At 36.4% G+C, this 21,687-nt stretch overlaps 1 protein-coding gene across 4 annotated transcripts in view; it reads right to left on the bottom strand.

Annotated features, from left to right (window-relative positions):
* Positions 1-2,697: 2,697 nt before the first annotated feature.
* The window catches only part of LOC140931422 (plexin domain-containing protein 2-like), a 25,051-nt gene continuing 6,061 nt past the window's right edge, over positions 2,698-21,687 (bottom strand). Inside the window, exons 2-15 of one of the 4 annotated variants that reach the window (XM_073381241.1) lie at positions 14,062-14,216; positions 13,438-13,557; positions 13,154-13,223; positions 12,391-12,513; positions 11,866-11,919; positions 9,703-9,767; positions 8,197-8,395; positions 7,318-7,405; positions 6,592-6,664; positions 5,805-5,844; positions 4,984-5,071; positions 4,198-4,270; positions 3,093-3,334; positions 2,699-2,882 (exon numbers count right to left, since the gene is read on the bottom strand). In XM_073381241.1, coding sequence (XP_073237342.1) covers positions 2,753-2,882; positions 3,093-3,334; positions 4,198-4,270; positions 4,984-5,071; positions 5,805-5,844; positions 6,592-6,664; positions 7,318-7,405; positions 8,197-8,395; positions 9,703-9,767; positions 11,866-11,919; positions 12,391-12,513; positions 13,154-13,223; positions 13,438-13,557; positions 14,062-14,216 — 1,520 coding nt within the window. In that variant the 3' untranslated portion in view covers positions 2,699-2,752. Of the gene's footprint in view, positions 2,883-3,092; positions 3,335-4,197; positions 4,271-4,983; positions 5,072-5,804; positions 5,845-6,591; positions 6,665-7,317; positions 7,406-8,196; positions 8,396-9,702; positions 9,768-11,865; positions 11,920-12,390; positions 12,514-13,153; positions 13,224-13,437; positions 13,558-14,061; positions 14,217-21,687 lie in introns of all 4 variants that reach the window. The other 3 variants (XM_073381242.1, XM_073381243.1, XM_073381244.1) reach the window with 3 other exon arrangements.

Genomic DNA, 21,687 nt, shown 5'->3' with positions numbered 1-21,687 from the left:
TAGCTTCATTATTGGGGTAATAGAATCATATTTCCTTGTTAACGTGACAATGTGAGCTGCCGTGTTCCGTAAACGCTGTAATTTGGGAATACCATACAGAAGGGAGTTACAGTAGTCTAGCTTAAAACCAATGTAAGCGTGGATGAGAATTACGGCAGAACCCTGGTTTAGATATACCAGTAGTCATATAGTCAAAGAGTTGAATTGTAAGGTATTAAGGGGATTGTATAATCATATAATCAACACGTCAACAATATTACAACTGATATTATTTGCTGATGATACAAACGTATTTGTGTCTCACAAGGATAAAGACTGCCTTACTAATATACTGAACGCTGAGCTAAATAAGTTGTCAATATGGTTTAGAGCTAACAGGCTTTCATTAAACTTGAAAAAAACCAAATTCATTGTATTTAAACCATCTCAAAAGCGTACAAATCAAACTATTCAACTTTTAATTAATAATCAAAAAATTGATCAAGTAAAAGAAACAGTTTTCTTGGGAGTAATCATGGATGAAAATTTAAATTGGAAATCTGAAATCTCACATGTCGCCAATAAAGTTTCTAAATGCACAGGAAGTATTCGTAAATCCAGTTTCTATTTATCCACGAAAACCTTACGAACACTATATTTTTCTCTAGTCTATCCATACCTTTTTTATTGCAACTTAGTTTGGGCCTCTACTTACAGAACTAACCTTATTCGTCTTGAGATTTTACAGAAACGAGTGATCAGAACTATAGCTAAAACAACTTTCGATGGACATACTGATCCAATCTTTCAAAATCTTGGTATCTTAAAATTTCATGATATATACTTAATACAACTAGGCTTATTCATGTACTCCTATCAAAACCATACTCTACCTTTAAAATTTCATTGTAAATTTACCTTACAAAGTCAAATTCATTCGTATAATACAAGAAACTCGTGTAAATTTCGTCTGCCTTTCTGTCGTACTCGAACCAAACAATTTTCCGTTTTTTATCAAGGACCTAAATTTTACAACACCTTAAACACCAACATCATCTAACGCTTCCTCACCTTTCTCCTTTAAAAGAGCACTTAAGGCATTTATTTGTAATAATTATTAGTATACTCCAACAAAAATTTTGGGAAAAAGCCTTTTAATATTCAACATTTGTAAACTTCCGTAATATTGATTAGTTTAATTTTTCACCTCATATTATGTTGTATCCGTCGCCGTAATTTTTATACTATCTTCGAAAAATTGTAATTGAGGAGGCCTAATTAACATAAGCTCTATAGTTTCTTTTAGGCCTCCTCGCCATCTCTTCCTACATTTTTTTCTTTTGGCATCTTTTTGTAATTATCGTAATCGTGTGGCAAATACCTAAAATACCTAATCATTTTCATGAGTAACGCGTGAATATCAGTTCTGATGACTTGTTCAGGCGTTTTGACTACTAAGCTTTAGGAAGACCCACTGGAGCTAACTCATGTATAGCCTCCTAAGCATCATGACTGAATTGACTTCTGGTTTGGACCATGAATGACTTTCTTGGCATCAAAACAACAACACATGCATAGAGAAGCAGGATTTATTAACGTCAACACATCATAACGATCTATATTATTTCTGTAGTCAAAATCAGTGACTAATTTTATGTGGGTAAAAAACGTTGCAAAACTTATATACATTTAGTTTGATTCAAGTGAAGTGCTATGGAGCGCTACTTTCTTGTGGTGCTTTATCATCATCATCATCGCCATCATTAATATCATTATCATACTTGTAACAATTACGTTCTAAAGAACACACAGTCCTTTGCTTTGGACATCAAATTTCCGCGTTAAATAGAAGTTAACACGACATTGCCGTAGCTTTTAAATATTTACAAAATTATTTACCAACTTAGCAGAGGCTTACTTTCAGCTGTACTTTCGCTTCTTTAACGTTAAGGTTTTTAACGTAAATAGACTAGGTCTATAGGACTGGCTCTTGCTGTCATCATCCAGCAAAACACATGTGATAAAGCTGAACTTTGTTAATGTCGTCATACCTTTTAGCACTTTAAAATTTTGTTACTGATCTTCATAGTGAATTGAAGTCCATTCTAACACTTAAGTTCGGCTACTACAACTATTACAGTTGTAAAAGCAAAGCAAATACTAGCAGCTCAGGAAAATGAAGCCACATCCGCCCGCAAATCAAAAGAAAAAAGACAAAAATTCTTTAGCTTGATGTGTTAATATTTCTATATAGTGTTTTCACTCACGTGGCCAGCATCTATACAAATTTATTGGAAAAGAAAGCGTTTGCATACGAAAAGAGTACAACTCCCAGACGATTGGTTTGGGACACCAACGCGGCCGCCGTTTCATTGTTTTGGGACACCAGTATGGCCGCCATGACGTCATGTGAAAACACTCTATAAGCTGCAGTAGCAGTCGAAATTGTAAATGGTAAATACGTAATACATGGAGGCTTGGAGTACGATAACTTCATTTTCTTCTTCATTGATCTATTTTTGCGATGAAGAGCTGCGATAGTTTGCCAGGTTTTATATCACGAAAAGGAGGACCCCTCGCAACACAACATTTGAATTCATGCTTAACAACTAGGATTACAATAATTTATTTGGCCTGAGAAACAAAGCAGAACTAAATGAAACAAATAAAGACTGAGGCTCGGGGGAAGAATAAAGAGTACAGACCTACAACAAAACAAAAAACACTTTCCGAAAGCTACGTTATTAGGTTGCTAATCGTTGTATTATCAAAGTTATTTTTGGCTGAAAGTATGTCCGTCCCCGCTCCCTCCCTCACAGCATCTGCGGCTTAATATCAGAAGGAGCTGCTTTACTGGCTCCATCACCACTGCGCTGGAACAGCTCCCTGGGACGCCGAGTAGCCTGAAATAACACATTATTGTTCAGTTGCTATTGTTGGTAACTATCACGAGCAATATGTAACACAAGATACACTTATACCTGCATGTATATCTTAGAGAGTAGACGAAAGATTATCATTACAACAAATGAATACACACTAAGATAAAATAAGAGAACAAACAAAACTGACTCAATCCAGAACTGTGGTTCAGGTCAAAATTGACTGCGTACCAGATACCAAACAGCCGTGTGGCACTTACATCAATAAGGAAGAGTCCTGATTTGGTGGTTGGATTGCGGTAAGCATACACACACCATGCTGCCATACCAATGATCAACAATAGTACAATACAGATGCCAACAATGGCCCCAGCTCCTACACCTCCCTTGGGTTCTTTTGCTCCTAGACCTCCCTTGGATTTTTGCTGTTGCTTTTCCTGTTCCGTACCTGCCACGCATCTCTCATCTGACGGCTGATATCAAAAAACAAATGAACACAACAGTACACAAATTATACTCGAGGAAAGGGCCATATTAATAAAAAAAACTTGACTTACAGCACGTCCTTTAAGATCTTTAAGCGGCCAACTCTCCCGGCGGCATTTTGCTAAGATGCCCGGGGCCTGTTAGTCTTGATTGTTTCAGTGAATGAATTAGTTGCGGAAGGATAACCTGCCTGGATTTTTGCCCACTTGGAAGGTGAGGAGCTTTAAAAGTTACCTGCCCAGCACGAAAATCTACTCTTGCCGGACTAACGGTCGGAAGTTTTTCGAGTCCCGCAAGTATGTACAGGCTGTTTGCCATGTGGCCTTCGGGCTCGTTACGTATAGTGAAACCTTTCTTCAGTGCTCATTCTGTATTTAAGGACAAACGCCTTTGTACAAGTCCCTCCGATAAACCAAAAACAAACGTGTACATGTAATTTAAAGAAAACACCTCTATTAGGACGACATACAAACGCACAAAACAGAATGGACAAACAAAATACAAAATCAAATCAAAATCAATTTTATTTAAGCTCGATAGGGTGAGGAGTGGTTGCCCAATCTCCCGAGCCAGGGGCTCATGTATTAAACGCTCGAGCATTCCGGATCGAATTATACAAAAAAAAACAAGGAGGGTTGGATAGATGTCCGCCTAATACAGGTTAAGCTTCCAGAGGAAGGTATAAAACTTGTCACAAGGAAAACGGAGCTAAATGACGGTAGCAGGAAAAACTGTTTGACAGCAATTAGGTCGCAGTTTAAAATGGTTTAACTCGTAACAGTTGTAATATCTTAATCTGTTTGTCGGCATTTTGGTGGCAGTGTAACATGTTTTAACTAGTAAGTAATACCTGATTGACGGCATCTTGACTGCACCTATTGAGGTCCCATTCTGTACGATTACGATCTGTTTTATCAGAGCACCTTCAAAATATTGCAGAATTATTGTAAGAACGTGACCATCTACACTGGACTATTAAAGGGTTAAGCTGAACAGTGACCATTGTAATTAACAATGTTATCTTAAACCACCAATAGATATTAGTTTGACTGACAGACTGTTTAGCAGTCTTAGATCATGATTGTTATATTAAAAGAAAATAGTGAACGGTACTATGGTCCACGTGATCTTAGTCCTGGTTCAGACGACGTGCATCGTGTCAGCCAAATCGGATTCAACTAAAAGAGCTGTGGACCGGCGTTGATTCATTCGCCGAAATTCACATGAGCCAAACATAAATTCTTGTAATGTAGTTTACCAAAAATGCACGTTTTTCCCCGTTGTTCGTTGAAAATAAAGATCGGCGTTGATCGGCGTCTGAATCGATTCGGCTGATGTGAAGTACAGCCTCTGAACCGGACCAGTTTCCCGCCAAAAAGCAGTTTTCCAAGGGATACATGGCCATGACCCAAGTTTACGTGACAGTCATGCTCTTGCAGCACATGCCTGCTGCTGCTAGTGAATACTTGCTACCCATTTCTTTACTCTTCTATAGGTTTGAGAAGTGACACATCCATGCACGATAAAACAAAAATGGTCTGCACGGTCAATCTCTGGGACTGTATTCTCTTCAGGTGAAACATCTTTTTAGTCGGCTCTGACTTAACAATTTTAGCTTTCCAAAGACAATTTCTACCTTTTAGTCTGCGGGCACCACTGACAGTCAAATTCTGTTGTTTGCTTCCGCTTCATACACTCTGTACATGAGGTGGCATTAACACAGCCTGAGACGAAAGTACAGTATAATGAAAACAATTACGCAGGCACAGTTTACCCACACAGCATGGAACCCAAGGTTAAGCTGCAGGTTACTCACACAGTCTGAAAACCAAATTTTTTATCAAAATTAAAGCTCACAAGACGGGGTTGCCAGGAAAGCTTTAGATATAATCAGTATATTGGTCAGCAAATGACTTGCAAATTATATTTTACTTCTTGCATAAAGAAATTAGGACTGCACTGTATCACTTATTATTATATGGGCATGTCTCAAAAGGACTGGAAACAAACAAACTCAAGAATTCGATCTTGACCGCGGTTTAGTTTTTCTCATCCAGACCGGTATCTAAACCGATCTTGTTGTAACAGTTCTCATCAAAAAGTTACAAACAAAGAATATGAAAAGATTGGCTTGTTTATACAAAGTTTGTACAAAGCTGGACTTTGAACAGTTATTTTTGTTCCGTTTGGATTGGAGACCAGTGACAGAAGAAAGCCAGCTAAATGCTTGAGCCCGCGCAGGGAAACAAATAAAATTATTCATGTTTTTGTTCCTTTGCTTTCTTGTTTGGCCATATAATAAACATCTTCTTAACCGAGCTAGGTCGGTCTGTATGGGAGAATCTTGACCTCCGTCGCTGGTACAGACCTCACTGTGTTCGTTCTGTACTGGCAACCTTGGTAAAGATTCTCCCATAAAGACCTCCTGCTCGGTTATTAATACAGCCTGAAACGTACCGTAGCGTTCCGTACCTGCCACGCATCTCTCATCTGACGGCTGATATCAAAAAACAAATGAACACAACAGTACACAAACTGTACTCGAGGAAAGGGCCATATTAAAGAAAAAAACTTGACTTACAGCACGTCCTTTAAGGTCTTTAAGCAGCCAACTCTCCCGGCGGCATTTTGCTAAGATGCCCGGGGCCTGTTAGTCTTGATTGTTTCAGTGAATGATTTAGTTGCGGAAGGATAACCTGCCTGGATTTTTGCCCACTTGGAAGGTGAGGAGCTTTAAAAGTTACCTGCCCAGCACGAAAATCTACTCTTGCCGGACTAACGGTCGGAAGTTTTTCGAGTCCCGCAAGTATGTACAGGCTGTTTGCCATGTGGCCTTCGGGCTCGTTACGTATAGTGAAACCTGTCTTCAGTGCTCATTCTGTATTTAAGGGCAAACGACTTTGTACAAGTCCCTCCGATAAACCAAAAACCAACGTGCACATGTAATTTAAGAAAACACCTCTATTAAGACGACATACAAACGCACAAAACAGAATGGACAAACAAAATACAAAAATTTACAAGGAGTGTTTTGTAGATGTCCGCCTAATACAGGTTAAGCTTCCAGAGGAAGGTATAAAACTTGTCACAAAGAAAACGGAGCTAAATGACGGTAGCAGGAAAAACTGCTTGACAGCATTTAAGACGCAGTTTAAAATGGTTTAACTCGTAACAGTTGTAATATCTTAATCTGTTTGTCGGCATTTTGGTGGCAGTGTAACATGTTTTAACTAGTAAGTAATACCTGATTGACGGCATTTTGACTGCACCCATTGAGGTCCCATTCTGCACGATTACGATCTGTTTTATCAGAGCACCTTCAAAATATTGCAAGATTATTGTAAGAAAGTAACCATCTACACTGGACTATTAAAGGGTTAATCTTAACAGTGACCATTGTAATTAACAATGTTATCTTAAACCATCAATAGAAATTAGTTTGACTGACAGACTGTTTAACAGTCTTAGATCATGTTTGTTATATTAAAAGAAAATCATGTGAGCCAAATCGGATTGAACTAAAAGAGCTGTGGACCGGCGTTGATTCATTCGCCGATATTCACATGAGCCAAACATAAATTCTTGTAATGTAGTTTACCAAAATGCACGTTTTTCCCCGTTGTTCATTGAAAATAAAAATCAGCGTCTGAATCGATTCGGCTGATGTGAAGTACAGCCTCTGAACCGGGCCAGTTTCCCGCCAAAAAGCAGTTTTCCAAGGGATACATGGCCATGACCCAAGTTTACGTGACAGTCATGCTCTTGCAGCACACGCCTGCTGCTGCTAGTGAATACTTGCTATCCATTTCTTTACTCTTCTATAGGTTTGAGATGTGACACATCCATGCACGATAAAAAAAAACAAAAATGGTCTGCACGGTCGATCTCTGGGACTGTATTCTCTTCAGGTGAAACATCTTTTTAGTCGGCTCTGAATTAAAAATTTTAGCTTTCCAAGAACAATTTCTACCTTTTAGTCTGCGGGCACCACTGACAGTCAAATTCTGTTGTTTGCTTCCGCTTCATACACTCTGTACATGAGGTGGCATTAACACAGCCTGAAACGAAAGTACAGTATAATGAAAACAATTACGTCAGTCACAGTTTACCCACACAGCATGGAACCCAAGGTTAAGCTGCAGGTTTTTCACACAGTCTGAAAACCAAATTTTTTTATCAAAATTAAAGCTCACAAGACTGGGTTGCCAAGAAAGCTTTAGATATAATCAGTATATTGGTCAGGAAATGGCTTGCAAATTATATTTTACTTCTTGCATAAAGAAATAAGGACTGCACGGTATCACTTCACATTATATGGGCATGTCTCAAAAGGACTGGAAACAAACAAACTCTAGAATTTGATTAGCTAAAATCGATCTTGACCGCGGTTTAGTTTTTCCCATCCAGACCGGCATCTAAACCGATCTTGTTGTAACAGTTCTCCTCAAAAAGTTACAAACAAAGAAAGTGAAAAGATTGTCTTGTTTGTACAAAGTTTGTACAAAGCTGGACTTTGAACAGTTATTTTTGTTCCGTTTGGACTGGAGACCAGTGACAGAAGAAAGCCCGCTAAATGCTTGAGCCCGCGCAGGGAAGCAAATAAAATTATTTATGTTTTTGTTCCTTTTCTTTCTTGTTTGGCCATATAATAAACACCTTCTTATAGCTATTAACCGAGCTAGGTCGGTCTGTATGGAAAAATCATGACCTTGGTCGCTGGTACAGACCTCACTGTGTTCGGTCTGTACTGGCAACCTCGGTCAAGATTCTCCCATAAAGACCTCCCGCTCGGTTATTAACAGCCAAAAATTATTAGATTACAGTAATAAAACTTTTAAAAAGAACAAACTTGTTAGAGGGTGGAACACCACTGCTGATCCATTGACAACACCGTTCTTGGTAATATTCACTTGACTGTATATATGAAAGACTCGGTAGATGATTCCAGGCCTCCCTAAACGTCGGTAATATCTTACATATGCATCGGATATGCCTACTCTCACAGGGTGGTATCGTACATCAGGAATGCTTGACACATTAACTGGGATCTGCAACATAGTCACTATGGTTATGTATCGGTCAAATCGAAGCTTCAACATCCCCCCCGCGCAAACCCCCGGGCATTTGACTTTTTTGAAAATTATTGTTCAAATTTCCCCCCTACCTGGGGGATGTTGAAGCTTTGATTTGACCGATACATTAGCTATAACAAAACATTGATCAATATTCATCACTCCTCAATTATTTGTTGACGTAACTATTTGACTTTCACAATCTGTTTCCAGTTATATAGGTGTGTTAATTTGCTGATTTAATAATAGTCAAACGCAATGGTTTTTAATTCAGTTCAGTTTAGTTACTTATCTACAACATTTAGACTGTATAATAGTAACGACTAGGAATAAAGTAACAAATAAGAGGAAAAAAAAGAAGAAAAAATTAATGGCTTTAATAGAAGTGTATGGTGATCAGAGGAGCCTAGCTTTCGAGCTTAACCACCGTGATATTATGAATAGAAATACTTAATATGTGCGATAAGTAAATGTACCATGACAATTATGGACCCACAATAACGTGAAACAGTCATTACACTCATAAAACATACAGTCAGCTCCCGCTAATTGAAACCTTCAAGGGAAATAGAAAAAAGTTTGAGGTATTGAGGGTAAAATTATACAGAAAACTATCTGAACGGAAATGAAAATTGTTTCGAGTTAGTGGGAGGTTCAAGCTATAGAGGGTTTGAGTTACCGGGAGTTGACTGTAGTTAACTTTAACAGTTAAGCAGAATTGGCTTGTATTGTTTCTAGAGAATGACAATTAAACAACAACAGCTACAGCAAATGTCAAAAGAATGCATATGCCTTATGGCCAAATAACGGCATTAAAAAATCTGAGAAACTTCAAATAGGCTTTTATAATAGGAAGGTCCATATGTAAATGAAAATATAAAATTATAGTCTTATGTTACATGTAAGTATGCATGAAATTCGTGCATTATGAGTCATTAACACACTCCCACAGGTCAATGAGCTTCCATATTTCAAACGATGTGAGAAATTTTGGAAATAAATTGAATTTCATCTAATTATTAGCAGATTAAGAATAATCTTTTAAATTGGGTGCTTAATTCATGTTTTCACCTCACTGGGGTTCAGTTAAAGTCCTAATGTCTATACGAGCTAGGCATTCAGCTATTTATAAGGTTTACTCTTCTATTTTTCCCTTTCTATAATCGCTAAAAACAAAACTCAGGTTTAATCTGGACATCCATAAGTTTCAGAATGATGCAAGGAAACAGTAATTTTCCCTAATTTACTAAGACAACTGCTATGGAGGATGAGTCATAATTTACCTCTTTGTATGCGAACCATATTGTACCATTCTTATGTAAAGTGCACTGAAATGTGAAGTGTCCATCTTTAAAGAGTAGAAAAAGAAGAAAGAAACGATAAATATAATTATCTATAGGAAATTTGAGCTTCTTTAGTAAAATTTATTTCCTTTATGGACCAAGCTCTATATTGTTGAGACACTGCTGAGATATAAATAAAAAGCTTGATTGCATGAAATTGTGTTAATTATTTTCTTGTTGCATTGGTGTATCTGTAAAACCTTGAGGGTGAAGTAAAATATTCACTTTCACAGACGTTTCTTCAGTCTTATTCCCCAGTGGAAGCGTATAATGTAGATAATTACTTGCAAATTTTTACACTCCCTCCCTCCCCCCCGACATGACACGGACTAGAGTGAGTGAGTCCCTATATGGGTACAGGCTGCAGACATCACTTTCTTCAGGTGTTTTTCATTTGTCAGTTAATTTTTCAATAAAATTTTTACTTGCATATCAAGAATTGTTTTACATGGCAACACTGGTAGGAGCCAGAGAACCCACAACAATGATGACAAGAGTTAGTAAATACAAAAAAAAATTAAACAGATTTAATAAACAGAACAAAAAATCTGGATATGCATCACACTTTTTTGGTTGATTTTTCTGATGTCATTGCAAAACTAACATTGTCAACCTCAGGGGCGTAGCCAGCATTTTTGCATAGAAGGGTTTCTACTGTGATATTTTTTCTAGATTGAAAATCAAGCTTTGGAGGGCATGGGGCATAAGCAGGAGCCTATGGGTCATGGGCTCCTGGTATAAGGCATTCTCCCATGAAAAATTTTATTTTCCATTTTGTGATTCTGAGCACAAATTTCCAATAATAGTGCTTCGCTTTCAATGAAGAGATAGTGTGATGGACTTACGTTGTTGATAATTTTTTATGTCAAGTAATTTTTGTATTTCTTCTGTTTTTGGGTATGGTAAATACTAATGTATGCTAATGAAGTTAAAGGAAAAGAAAAATAAAAATTACCTGAAATAAAAAATAAACTACAATATATATGTTGATAATCGTTGATTACATTAAAACACACACTGTAGTCTTGTCATTTGCCATTTACTCAGTAAGGATATTAGCAAGAACGAGACATCATGGATGCTTCGATCCGTGCAAAGGTGTCGATTGGTGGACTTAGGCCAATTTGCATTATCCAATGTTCATCAGAGCAAGAGCAGCGGACTCTTGCTCTTTAGTCATGGTTGCTGCCGACTACTTTTTAAGTCTGCGCAATGTGCAGAGCCATCGCTCAGGTTCTGCTGATCTAATTTGTAACGTACTTGAAATATGCAGCTTGAAAAGAATTCATGGCCAAGCTTTCAACTGCACTATTAACTCTTTTTGCGCTTTTGAGTATTTTTATAGAAAAAGCGCAATATAAGTATTGAATATTACTATTATTATTATTATTACTATTACAAAGGATTTTTTCCGCGTTGAGCCACTTGTGCTGCCAACGGAAAAGCCGCCACATGAAAATTAGGGGTGATGGTAGTCTAACAGACATTTATGTCTCGCTTTCAGAGCCTGATACTGAGTAGCTTTTATGTAAGGAAAAGGCACTGCATCTTGCGATGAACTCATAATTGAATACTGTATGTTTTAGGCAGTTCGACGTGCTGTTAGTGTTAAGTGTGCCAGTTTCAGACAATTTCCTCACATTGATTTGCAAACATCAATGCTGATTTCATTCTACCTTCTCACTTTATGCCTCTACACGAGTTTTTATTAAACCCTCTCATAGTCAAAACATTACAACATGCAACTGAAAACGATCGAGACCAACAAGGTGCTGAATCCCACTTTGAAGGCTTGTATACACACTGGGACCTCGTACAATGTATGATCATCCTCATAGTATTCATATGTAACCCTCAAAAAAGAATTTGATGCTTTTTTTAATTGATTTTTTTCTCATTTTTTTTAACAGCTAAAACCTCGTTCCTCTTGAAATTATAGCCCATGCTGTAGCCCAAGAGGGGGGTTCTGGAACCCCTGGAACCCTCCCTTGGCTATGCCACTGAACCTTGACCAAAGAATAGCATTATGCAATCACTTCTTGATTGTTGTTTTAAACCTTAAGATCTTTACATCAAGAGTGATCATTACATGCTTAATACTACCATGAGTTCTGTTACGAAGATAAACTTTTGACCACTGTACTGTCAGCTGTAAACCTAAAACAACAAAAAAAGGAATTTTGTTGGGAATTTTGAGCAAATAAAAGTACATAGAGATGTTTAAAAAAACATAACTTATGTAGCTAACTTAAGCTTGTTTATGCTGAAATTCTTAACATTGGGGATCCAATTACAGTTAGAGACGTCAATTTTTCCAACCTCAGGTACATTCTATTAATAATAATTATTCTCCACCAAGCAGCTGGTTTGTACAGAGTAATCTTGGCAACCGACTGCAACTTATAAGTAATGTTTGAAAGAATTTCTCAGTTACCTTCTATTTATTAAAAAGAACTCAACTTCTCTGAGCAAAGTAGCTGATGCTTTTTACTAGCACTCAATAAACGTGGTTGAGATAGAAGTATAGAAGTACCAAAGTATGTACATCTGTAATCTACTCAATCAGGTACAAGATTAAAGCTAAAGTAAGTACCAGTATACATTTATCACAACATAAATATTTGATACCATCGTCAAGGGTGATGACTTTAGAATCTGGATGATGATCTGGACTGAAGTAAGCCATGAGAGGAGCTAAGTATTGCACGTCTGTCAGAAGAGATGTGTTATAAAAATCCATGTACAGGAAACCTTCAAGTAAGAACATTCACAGTCAAGTGTCAAGTGTAATTAACATGCAAGAACTTCAATCATTAATCTCATCGTTTGCCCTGATCTAATCTAATCTAATCTAATCGTTTACCCGCGACTGCAGGACAAATGTAAGGAAATGTTCACTTTGTTTTCAAGGGCCCAAAATATTTAATTCCCTTAGTCCTGAAATTCAGAATGCCTCTAGTACTGCTTTGTTTAATTCTAAACTTAAGTCATTTTTTCTTGGTGTAAGCATACTTTTGTTCTCCTAATGCTTGTGTGTAGTTTTTCGCTTCTTTCGCTTTTTTTCTCATGTTTTCTTACAGTTTTTGTTTTCTCATTTTTGCACTTACAGTCATTCAGCCTTTTCTATTTTTATCCTATTTAATGATTAGTTTCTATGTTCCAAACAAATTGTGTGTACTTAGAGCTAAATTGCCGATGTCAGTATTGTAATTATTAATTAGATGACATAATTTTAAAAGGTGGTCCTATACACAAGCCTTATTGGCTTCCTTGGGCTCCCTTGCCTCATCTTTTTTTTTTTTTAAATTTAATATGTATATTTTGTGTTTTTTTGGCAAAATGATAATAAAACAGTAAAACAATTATTCATGTATAATTTGAATCAACTCACCTCCAGTTGTCAGCACCACACTATCAAGGTAGTGACCATAGTATGGGAAGATAAAGCTGAGCTTAAGTGTCTGTGAAAAGAACAATTTCACATTCAACTAGTGCATGTACATTTTGTAATCAAGGAAGAAAGAAGACTTATTCTGGTATTGAATGAGGAATGGGTTCCAGATGATGGAATTGGGTTGTCAGCAAGCCATCTACTGCATGTAACTGCATCTTCATGCTGCTTTTGTTCTCATCTTATAAATTTATGTCAAAATTAATGTCATTTCAAATACTTACCGACTTTTTTAAGAAGCTCTGTGAAAGAGGGTGGACTTTGCTTTTAGGATTTTCCTTTATATTCCGCCAAAATCTTTGGCCACTGATATATGTATGAGACACATAATACTTATGATTAACCTAAAATTAAATGGAGAAAGTCAAGATTTGATGAGTATCTGCATTCTATATATATCTTTATATATAATGGTAGTTCTACATAGATATTATCAGTCATTGCTGATATGGTGAGATGTGCATAATACTGTCTTCAACATACTGTATTGAGGAGTCCCAAAATCATAGCTCTGTTAGGCAGCACATACATTGTCCCTGTGTTTGTATTTAAAGGCTGAACTTCCACCAGGTTTTAAATTACCTATGTTAGCCAGGTTTAATACATACATTTGTAAGGTCTCTACATAATGAATAAAATTAGTGAGGGTTTGAAAATACAAAAAACACTTATAAGAATATAGGAGGCAGTACATGCAGACAATAATTTTATTAGGCTAATATCACTGACAGTAAGAGTGACTTGAATATAAGCCAATATCTCTGCATTTCACATTAACTGATACTTGACCCATTTCAAAAAATTGAATTATGGATAAATACACTGTATGACATGTTACCAAATCTTACCTTAACATATGTGCAGTTATTCACTTTGCAACTTGGTGCATTTGAATCTGCATTTCTTTTAGACCGGTGATGATGAAACTTGTCAATAAACAATATGTTTTCTGATTCTCTCCCAGAGTACTGAACATGTTGTGAGAATCCATCATAGATAAATGCTGATAAATAATTGAATAAGCAAAGTTGTGCAATTAATAACAACTACTGATTTACAAGGCTGTGGTACTCTAAGAAAAATAAGTACAGAACAGGTCTGAAGAGTATCTAGAGAGTCGAGTACTAAAGTAATGTTTAAAAAAAAAATTATTCTTTCATTTAAAATATTTCCCCGATTCTGATTGGCTAAAAGCACACGTTTAATTCACCATAACCAGTTACTGATGATCAAATTTGGAAATATGTGTTTAATGAGGAAATGACGTCAAAAATGCAGCCTTCTACAGGTTAATGAACCTGGGGACGAGGTTGAGTTGTTTTGGTTGTGAAAACAAAAATGGCCGACGATTCACTCGTTTGAAGAGTAAGAACTACATCTGGAACTAGGTGAAGTAATAGTTAAAAACATAGCAAAAACAGCAAGAAGACAACTCAGAGTTTAACATCTGCTGTTTGGAGAATATTTGTGGAGCTGGACAAACCTAAACGTACACTATCGAAGATGAACTGAACATCGATGCATCAATGGAGGTAAGCATGTTTTAGCTATGTTTTTAAACTAGGAATTATTTTGAATGAATCTCGGAGGGTGTTATCCACCTCGGCCTACGGTCTCGATGGATAACACCCTCCTCAATCTCCATAATTCTTCATAAGATACTCAGCCTCATTCATTAACTGTAAAATATTGATCAATAATTTTTTGTCACCCAAAAAAGTAGGCGACAAGGAGCCACCAAATAATGCTATAACCGCACAGCCTTGCAACAACAAACAACAACAACAACAAATGCTTTATTTGCATGACCATAAATGAATTACAGTATTGCAAAAGCTATTAGGCTAAATTTAAGAACTAATGCAACTAATTAGTACGTGCAAAAACATTACAAAACGTTACAGTTCTCATTCATTCATATATTCATTGATATTAATTTGGTTCTTAACTCAAAGCATTGCGAGATAAATGAAACTAATTGACAGTTAATCAAATAATCAGAAGAATTCATAAGAAGAGATATTAAAGTATCGTGTGAAAGTGATTTGAAGTCAGGTATTTTAGTTTCTAGTTTGGAGAAAAATGTGTCTCTGATCTGAGAATAAGCCTTACAATCTAGTAAGAAATGATTTTCATCTTCAATTTTGTTACCTGTACAAAAGTAACATATCCTTTCATTACGAGGCATTTTTTCGTATCTACCTGTTTCAATTCTAAGTTGATGACTACTTATTCTAAATCTAACCAATGCTTTTCTCGAAGGGTTTTTCTTGTTAAAACTAGGTACGGCGAGGGGCTTTATTCGTCTTTGATTGTACAATAAAAACTGAGTTTTTGTGATTGTTGAAGGATCTGATTCCAGTAAGAGACGTATTTATTTTTCATTATGCCGATATACTGATTAACTATTGAGTCACTCTATGAATTACAGGAAAAGTCATAGTTTAGATCATAGTACTCAACCATTTTCACGATATTAGACTAAAAGCTAGTTTTTCCTTTATGGTGAAGGTCAATTGAAATTTGTAAGGCCTGTTTAACTATAGAATCTTCATCTTTACCTATCAGATAGTCTAAGTAATTAAGAACCTTTTTATTTATATCAATGGTCATGAGGAATTTACCGAGTTCAGCTCTACAGGCAAAGTTGGATGCCTTGTTATGTACTTATAAATAATGTTTACAGAATTGCAAATGGGTTTTTTCAATTGCAGAGCTGTCCCAGGACTTAAAATCTGATTTAACAAAAGCACCCCAAACTTCAATGTTGTAGGTTAGAATTGGTGAAATCATCGAGTCAAAAATTTTACACGCAAGTGATGGCTTAAGACCATTCAAATCCGTGTGCCGCCTTAGGCTGAAGAGCGCATGAAGAGCTTTTTGTCGGAGGTGTCCAAGAGAAAGTGTAAAATTTCCGGAAGATGTGATGCGAGTTCCTAAGTAAGTATAGTTTTGGACAACGTCGATTACTTCATTGCCTATGGGGAAGTTATCTTCACATTTTCGTGTACATCGTTGAAAAATCATTATTTTGGTTTTCTAAGGATTTATTCTAAGCATCCATGAGTTGCAATATGAAGATATTACGTTAAGGCAGTTTTGTAGACCAAGTTTGGATCGCGATAATATTATCAAATCATCTGCGTAAAGGAGAGAGTTGAGTCTCGTGCCATTTGGTAACACAAAAGGGTCTGATAAAACATTGTCAAATGAGAACGCTAGATCGTTAAGGTATAAGTTGAAGAGCAGAGGGCTTGAAATGCAGCCTTGCCGCACTCCTCTTGCGTATTGAAAAGATCGCGTTTTGTTATTTCCAATCCTGACAGAGCAGGTAGACTTCGAGTATAGACTCTTAATTAGACTATAAAAATTTCCTTGGACATTGATTTTTGATAACTTATAGAGAAGCCCATCATGCCAAACTGAATCAAAGCCTTTCCAAAAGTCAACAAAACACGCATATATTTTCTCCTTGTGACAATGGACATAATTGTCTATTAATGTTCGAAGAGTGAGGACATGATCTGCTGTTCTATTATTTGCTAGAAAACCAATTTGAGACTTGTGAAGTATATTATTTAAGTCAACGTACTTTAGAAGTCTCTGATTGAGAATTGAACAAAATAGTTTTCCAATGAAACTAGAAATACAAATTCCACGGTAGTTTGATGGATCGCTTTTAGTACCACATTTAAAAATTGGTGTAATGAGGCCGTCACACCACATTTGGGGCATAGTTCCTTAGTCGAGGACCGTGTTAAATAGTTTTAGATAAACAGGCATTAATTCGTTTAAGCTAGATTTGATCATTTCGTTTTTGATTTTGTCTGAAAAAGAAGATTTGTTGTTTTTGAGTTTTCCAGCTGCAGTGCGAATTTCACTTTCAGTGATGAGGTAATCCAAGGAGTGAGATCGTGTTGGAATATCCTTTGAATTCTGCAACTCATCAATAACTGCCTCCCGCTGTTCGTTAAGGGGTTCATTCGAGTGCAGAGATTGAAAGTGGGACATCCATTTTTCTTCAGAAATTGGAGGGGTGTAGGTTTCCTTCATAGTGTCGTCCATTGACTTCAAACAGTTCCAAAAGCCCTTATTGTTCGAATTTTCGACCGTATTTTCAAGTTCACAGATCTTATTGCTATAGTATTCGTTTCTCTTATGTTTCAAAAGGTTTTTATATTGCTGTAAGACGTTGTGATACTCTTCCCTGAGGGTATTGTTTAGAGGATCTCTGTGTTTTTGATTAGAAAGTTTCCGCAGTTCATGTCTTTTATAGCGGCATTCTTTGTCGAACCATTTTTTGTTCAAAGATATTTTGCAACGTCGCTATTTTGCTGTTTTGATTTTCAAACATCGTTTTGCGGTTGAAATAAGAATATTTTCTACTGCATCAAGGTTCATGTCAACATTTCTCGTGATTGTTGTAGTATTCATAAAATCGTGGATCATTCTTTGAATGTCTTCAAACTGTAATGCATCTCTAAATTTTTGTGACGAATCATTTTCCCCAAAAAACTGTTTTGGAAGAGGAGTCAAAGAATCATTTATAATTGTCTCGTTTGATGAATCATTGTCTAAATGACGGTTTACCTTAAGCCATGTTATTATTGGACTATGATCTCATAAACTGCTCTATTCCTGTTCGGCTCTTTCACCATAAAAGATGTTATATTTCGTAGCAAATCTTGGTCACATATGGAGTAATCAATGACGCTGATTCCCGATTTACCATGAAATGTAGGTCTGCCTAACGAGTCGCCCTTTATTCTACCATTTAAAATTCTTATGTCCGCGCTTCTACAAATTTCCAAGAGTCGTTTTCCGTGATTATTCAAATCATTATCAAAACTTTTTCGTTGGGTGGCGCATAACGAAGATTCAGAAAAATCGTTCGTTATTATCTTATTACCTTCTTGACAAACACTGTCCGGGTGTTTGCCTACTCTGGAGTTAAAGTCTCCCATATTAAAAACTGAACCAAGGGAGGAGAATTTCTCGATATCGCTTTCAAGCTCTTCAAATAGTTCAGGTCGACAGTAGGGAGAATTGTATGGTAGAATGTACGTTCCACAGACATAAATGTCTTTTGTAGTTTTTGTGTAGCGATTACTAATTTTAAACCATAAAAAATTTGGTGATTCTTTTTGCACTGAAATCCAATCGTCAAACTTTAGTTTGTAGAGCAGAGCTAATCCACCCGAGTTACGTCCACATTTTCCTGTTTTCAAGGTATCTGTAGTCACAATCTTGTAACCGCGTTTACTCCATGGGGGATGCGCATGGCCTTCGAGCGAGTAGGTCGTGCTATTTTTGAGCTCTAGTTCGGTGTAAATCTCTGTTAAATTTCTATTACTAAAACCTAAAGCAAAGCGGAAGAAACCGATGGATAAACTTAGAAAAGAAAACGAAAAGTTGAGAACCGATTTACAAGCGACCAAAGAGGAGGTTGAGAAGCTTTCGAAGCTTGTAACTTACAAATCGCAAGATGGCGCCTCATCGTGTCCACTTTCACCTGGGCAAAGTAAATCTGTTGACTTTATAAGTAGTCAGTACGATGGAATCATGGAACAGCTACAGTCAATTAAGGTCAAATTGAATGGTTTAGACCACAAATGCAATAAATTACGCCTCGTTATTGATGAAATGCAGGCTTACAGCTATCAGCATAAGATCAAGATCTTTGGCTTGCCTACTTTCTCGGAGCGAGAGAACTCAGAGTCGACGGCTGAATTATGTATACAGTTATTTCACTCAATGGGTGTGAAGGATGTTTCCATGCAAGATATCGATATAGCCCACCGCGTTCCTGCTCGTAAAGCCTCAAGTCGTCCGAACCCCATAATTTGCAAGTTTGTTAGGAGACAAGTCAAAGAAAGAATGATGGCAGCACGGAAAGAGTTTCCAAAGTCACCCCGAGTCAGTTGGGTTACGGCGTTCAAGTGTCATTGTCACGGCTTGGTATTTACGATCACTTATCTCCGCTTAACCAAGCACTGTTAACCGAGGCAAAAAAGGTTCAACAAGCCAAGGGCTTTAAATTCTGCTGGGCAAAGCAAGGTTCAATATTCCTTAGGATGACAGATACCTCGCGCATTCATAAACTGAACACTTTTCAAGATCTTCAGTCTTTACAAACTGGTGAGGGATAGACTAGAACAACCTAAACAGCTAAGTATCTTAGCTCTTACAATAGTTGTTTGTTCCTATGTTAATTATATTTTTGCCTTGATTTTCGTATGACAAAAACAAAAAGAAATAAGCAACATGAAAAGGTCCTGAGAGACCTTCTGAAAGAACTGCCTTACTTTAATTGTAAAGGAAACTTAGCGGACTTTCATGGTCGTTTTAATAACTTACTCCAAAGCAATATTCGTTCGAAAAGATATCTTGATAAGTTAACTAGGTTATATGAATTAGATTTATTTAAGCTAAATACCTTAGGTAACAGTGACGTAAATACAATTGACAATTTATATAATCAGCGCATTCATAGCCGCTATTTTTCGCCACACAGCTTCAAGGAGCAAAACAAATATGTGATTGACAATGATGACGACTCCTTTTCGATATTTCATAATAATCTGATTAGTCTCAGTAAGAACTTTGAAAACCTTCAAAGTTCTATTTTAGACGAACTGGGTTTTAACTTCAATATCATAGGAATAACAGAAACTAAAATTAATGATTCTAACTCGGAAAGCGCCGAATTCTCCTTGCCTGGTTATGAATTTGAATTTGTCCCAACGCCTCTTGCTTTCGGTGGCGTTGGGATGTTTATTGATGAGACACTTCATTACACCATCTTAGAAAAAACCTCTAACGAAGCCTTCCAAGCCCTTTGGATCGAATTAAGTTTTGCATCCAAAAAGAATATAATTTGTGGCATTATCTACAGACAACATAATTCTCCCGAACGTTTCTTAGAGTATTTTGAACAAAATTTATCTCTACTGGGAAAAATGTTTGCGTCATGGCTGACTTCAATCTTTGTCTTTTGAAAAGTGAGGTATCGGAATTTAGTCACAACTTTCTATTATCTCTTCAGAGCTGTTATCTCATTCCTACCATTGACAAACCTTCGCGAGTTCGCGGCAACTCGGCTTCTCTAATTGATAACATATTTGTAAATAATCCTGATTGTGTATCATTGAGTGGCAACATAATTTCTGATGTAAGTGATCATTTCTCGCAGTTTGTATATTCAGATCAGCAAGAGATAGAATTAAACCCGTTAAGAGTAAAATGGGCGACTTCACAAATTTCGATAGGGATTCTTTTACGCAGGATCTTAATCAAATTGATTGGCAGTCGATTATAGCAAATGGTAATAATGACATTGATTATATATTCTCCTCTTTTTATAGTAAATATAATAAAATAATTAACAAGCATGTGCCAATTAAACAGATTTCCCGACGCCAATTGAAGCGTTTTTCAAAACCATGGATAACACAAGGGATAAGAGCTTCAATTAAGACTAAAAATAAACTTTTTGCTTCTGGTGATCAAACTAAATATAAGTTTTATCGAAATAACACGACTATTTTGAAAAAAATTTACAGAATATGAAAAAGACCTGGGAAGCGTTAAATAATCTATTGAATCGTAAAACTAAAAAATCCCGACATGTAAATGCGATAAAAGACTTCAATAATGGGAATAAGATTAATCGCAATCTACAAAGAATTGCTAATATACTAAATGAGCATTTTGTGTCTGTTGGAGAAAAACTAGCGAGTAAGATACCTGCTTCTGGTGATCATCACGACTTTCTCAAAAAAACCAAATCTCCAGCGAGTTCTTTCATGTTTAAGCCTGTAACTGCCAGGGAAGTTGAATTAGAAATATTGGCTTTACCCAACAATAAATCTCATGGTTTATACTCCTGCCCGACTAAACTCTTGAAATATTCAAGTACTATTATCAGCGACATTTTAGCTAAAATCTTCAATTTGTCGGTCACATCTGGGAACTACCCTTCAAAACTCAAAAAGGCTAAAGTCATACCTGTGTTTAAAACTGAGGATGAGACAGATGCAAATAACTATAGACCGATTTCTCTCTTATCTATATTTGACAGAATCTTTGAAAAGGTTATGTATAAAAGAATGATGCATTTTATTAATGTTAACTATTTTGTTTTCAGCTCAGTATGGGTTTAGAGAAGGGTTTTCTACCGAAAATGCCATTGTAGATATAGTTAGTGCAATTCAGTCTAATATGGATAAACGTTTATTTACCTGTGGAATTTTTATTGACTTAAAGAAAGCCTTCGATACAGTTAACCATCAAATTCTTCTAAATAAGTTAAATCATTATGGTTTTCGTGGAATAATTAATAACTGGTTTGAATCCTTTTTGTGTAACAGATCACAAACACTAGAAATAAACAAACAATTATCTGATGCAGCTCTAATATCTAATGGTGTTCCACAGGGGTCTGTACTAGGTCCGTTGCTTTTCCTCTTATATAT

Source organism: Porites lutea, chromosome 3, assembly GCF_958299795.1.
Source record: "Porites lutea chromosome 3, jaPorLute2.1, whole genome shotgun sequence".
NCBI lineage: Eukaryota > Metazoa > Cnidaria > Anthozoa > Scleractinia > Poritidae > Porites > Porites lutea.
This window is presented reverse-complemented; position numbering and strand designations above follow the sequence as displayed.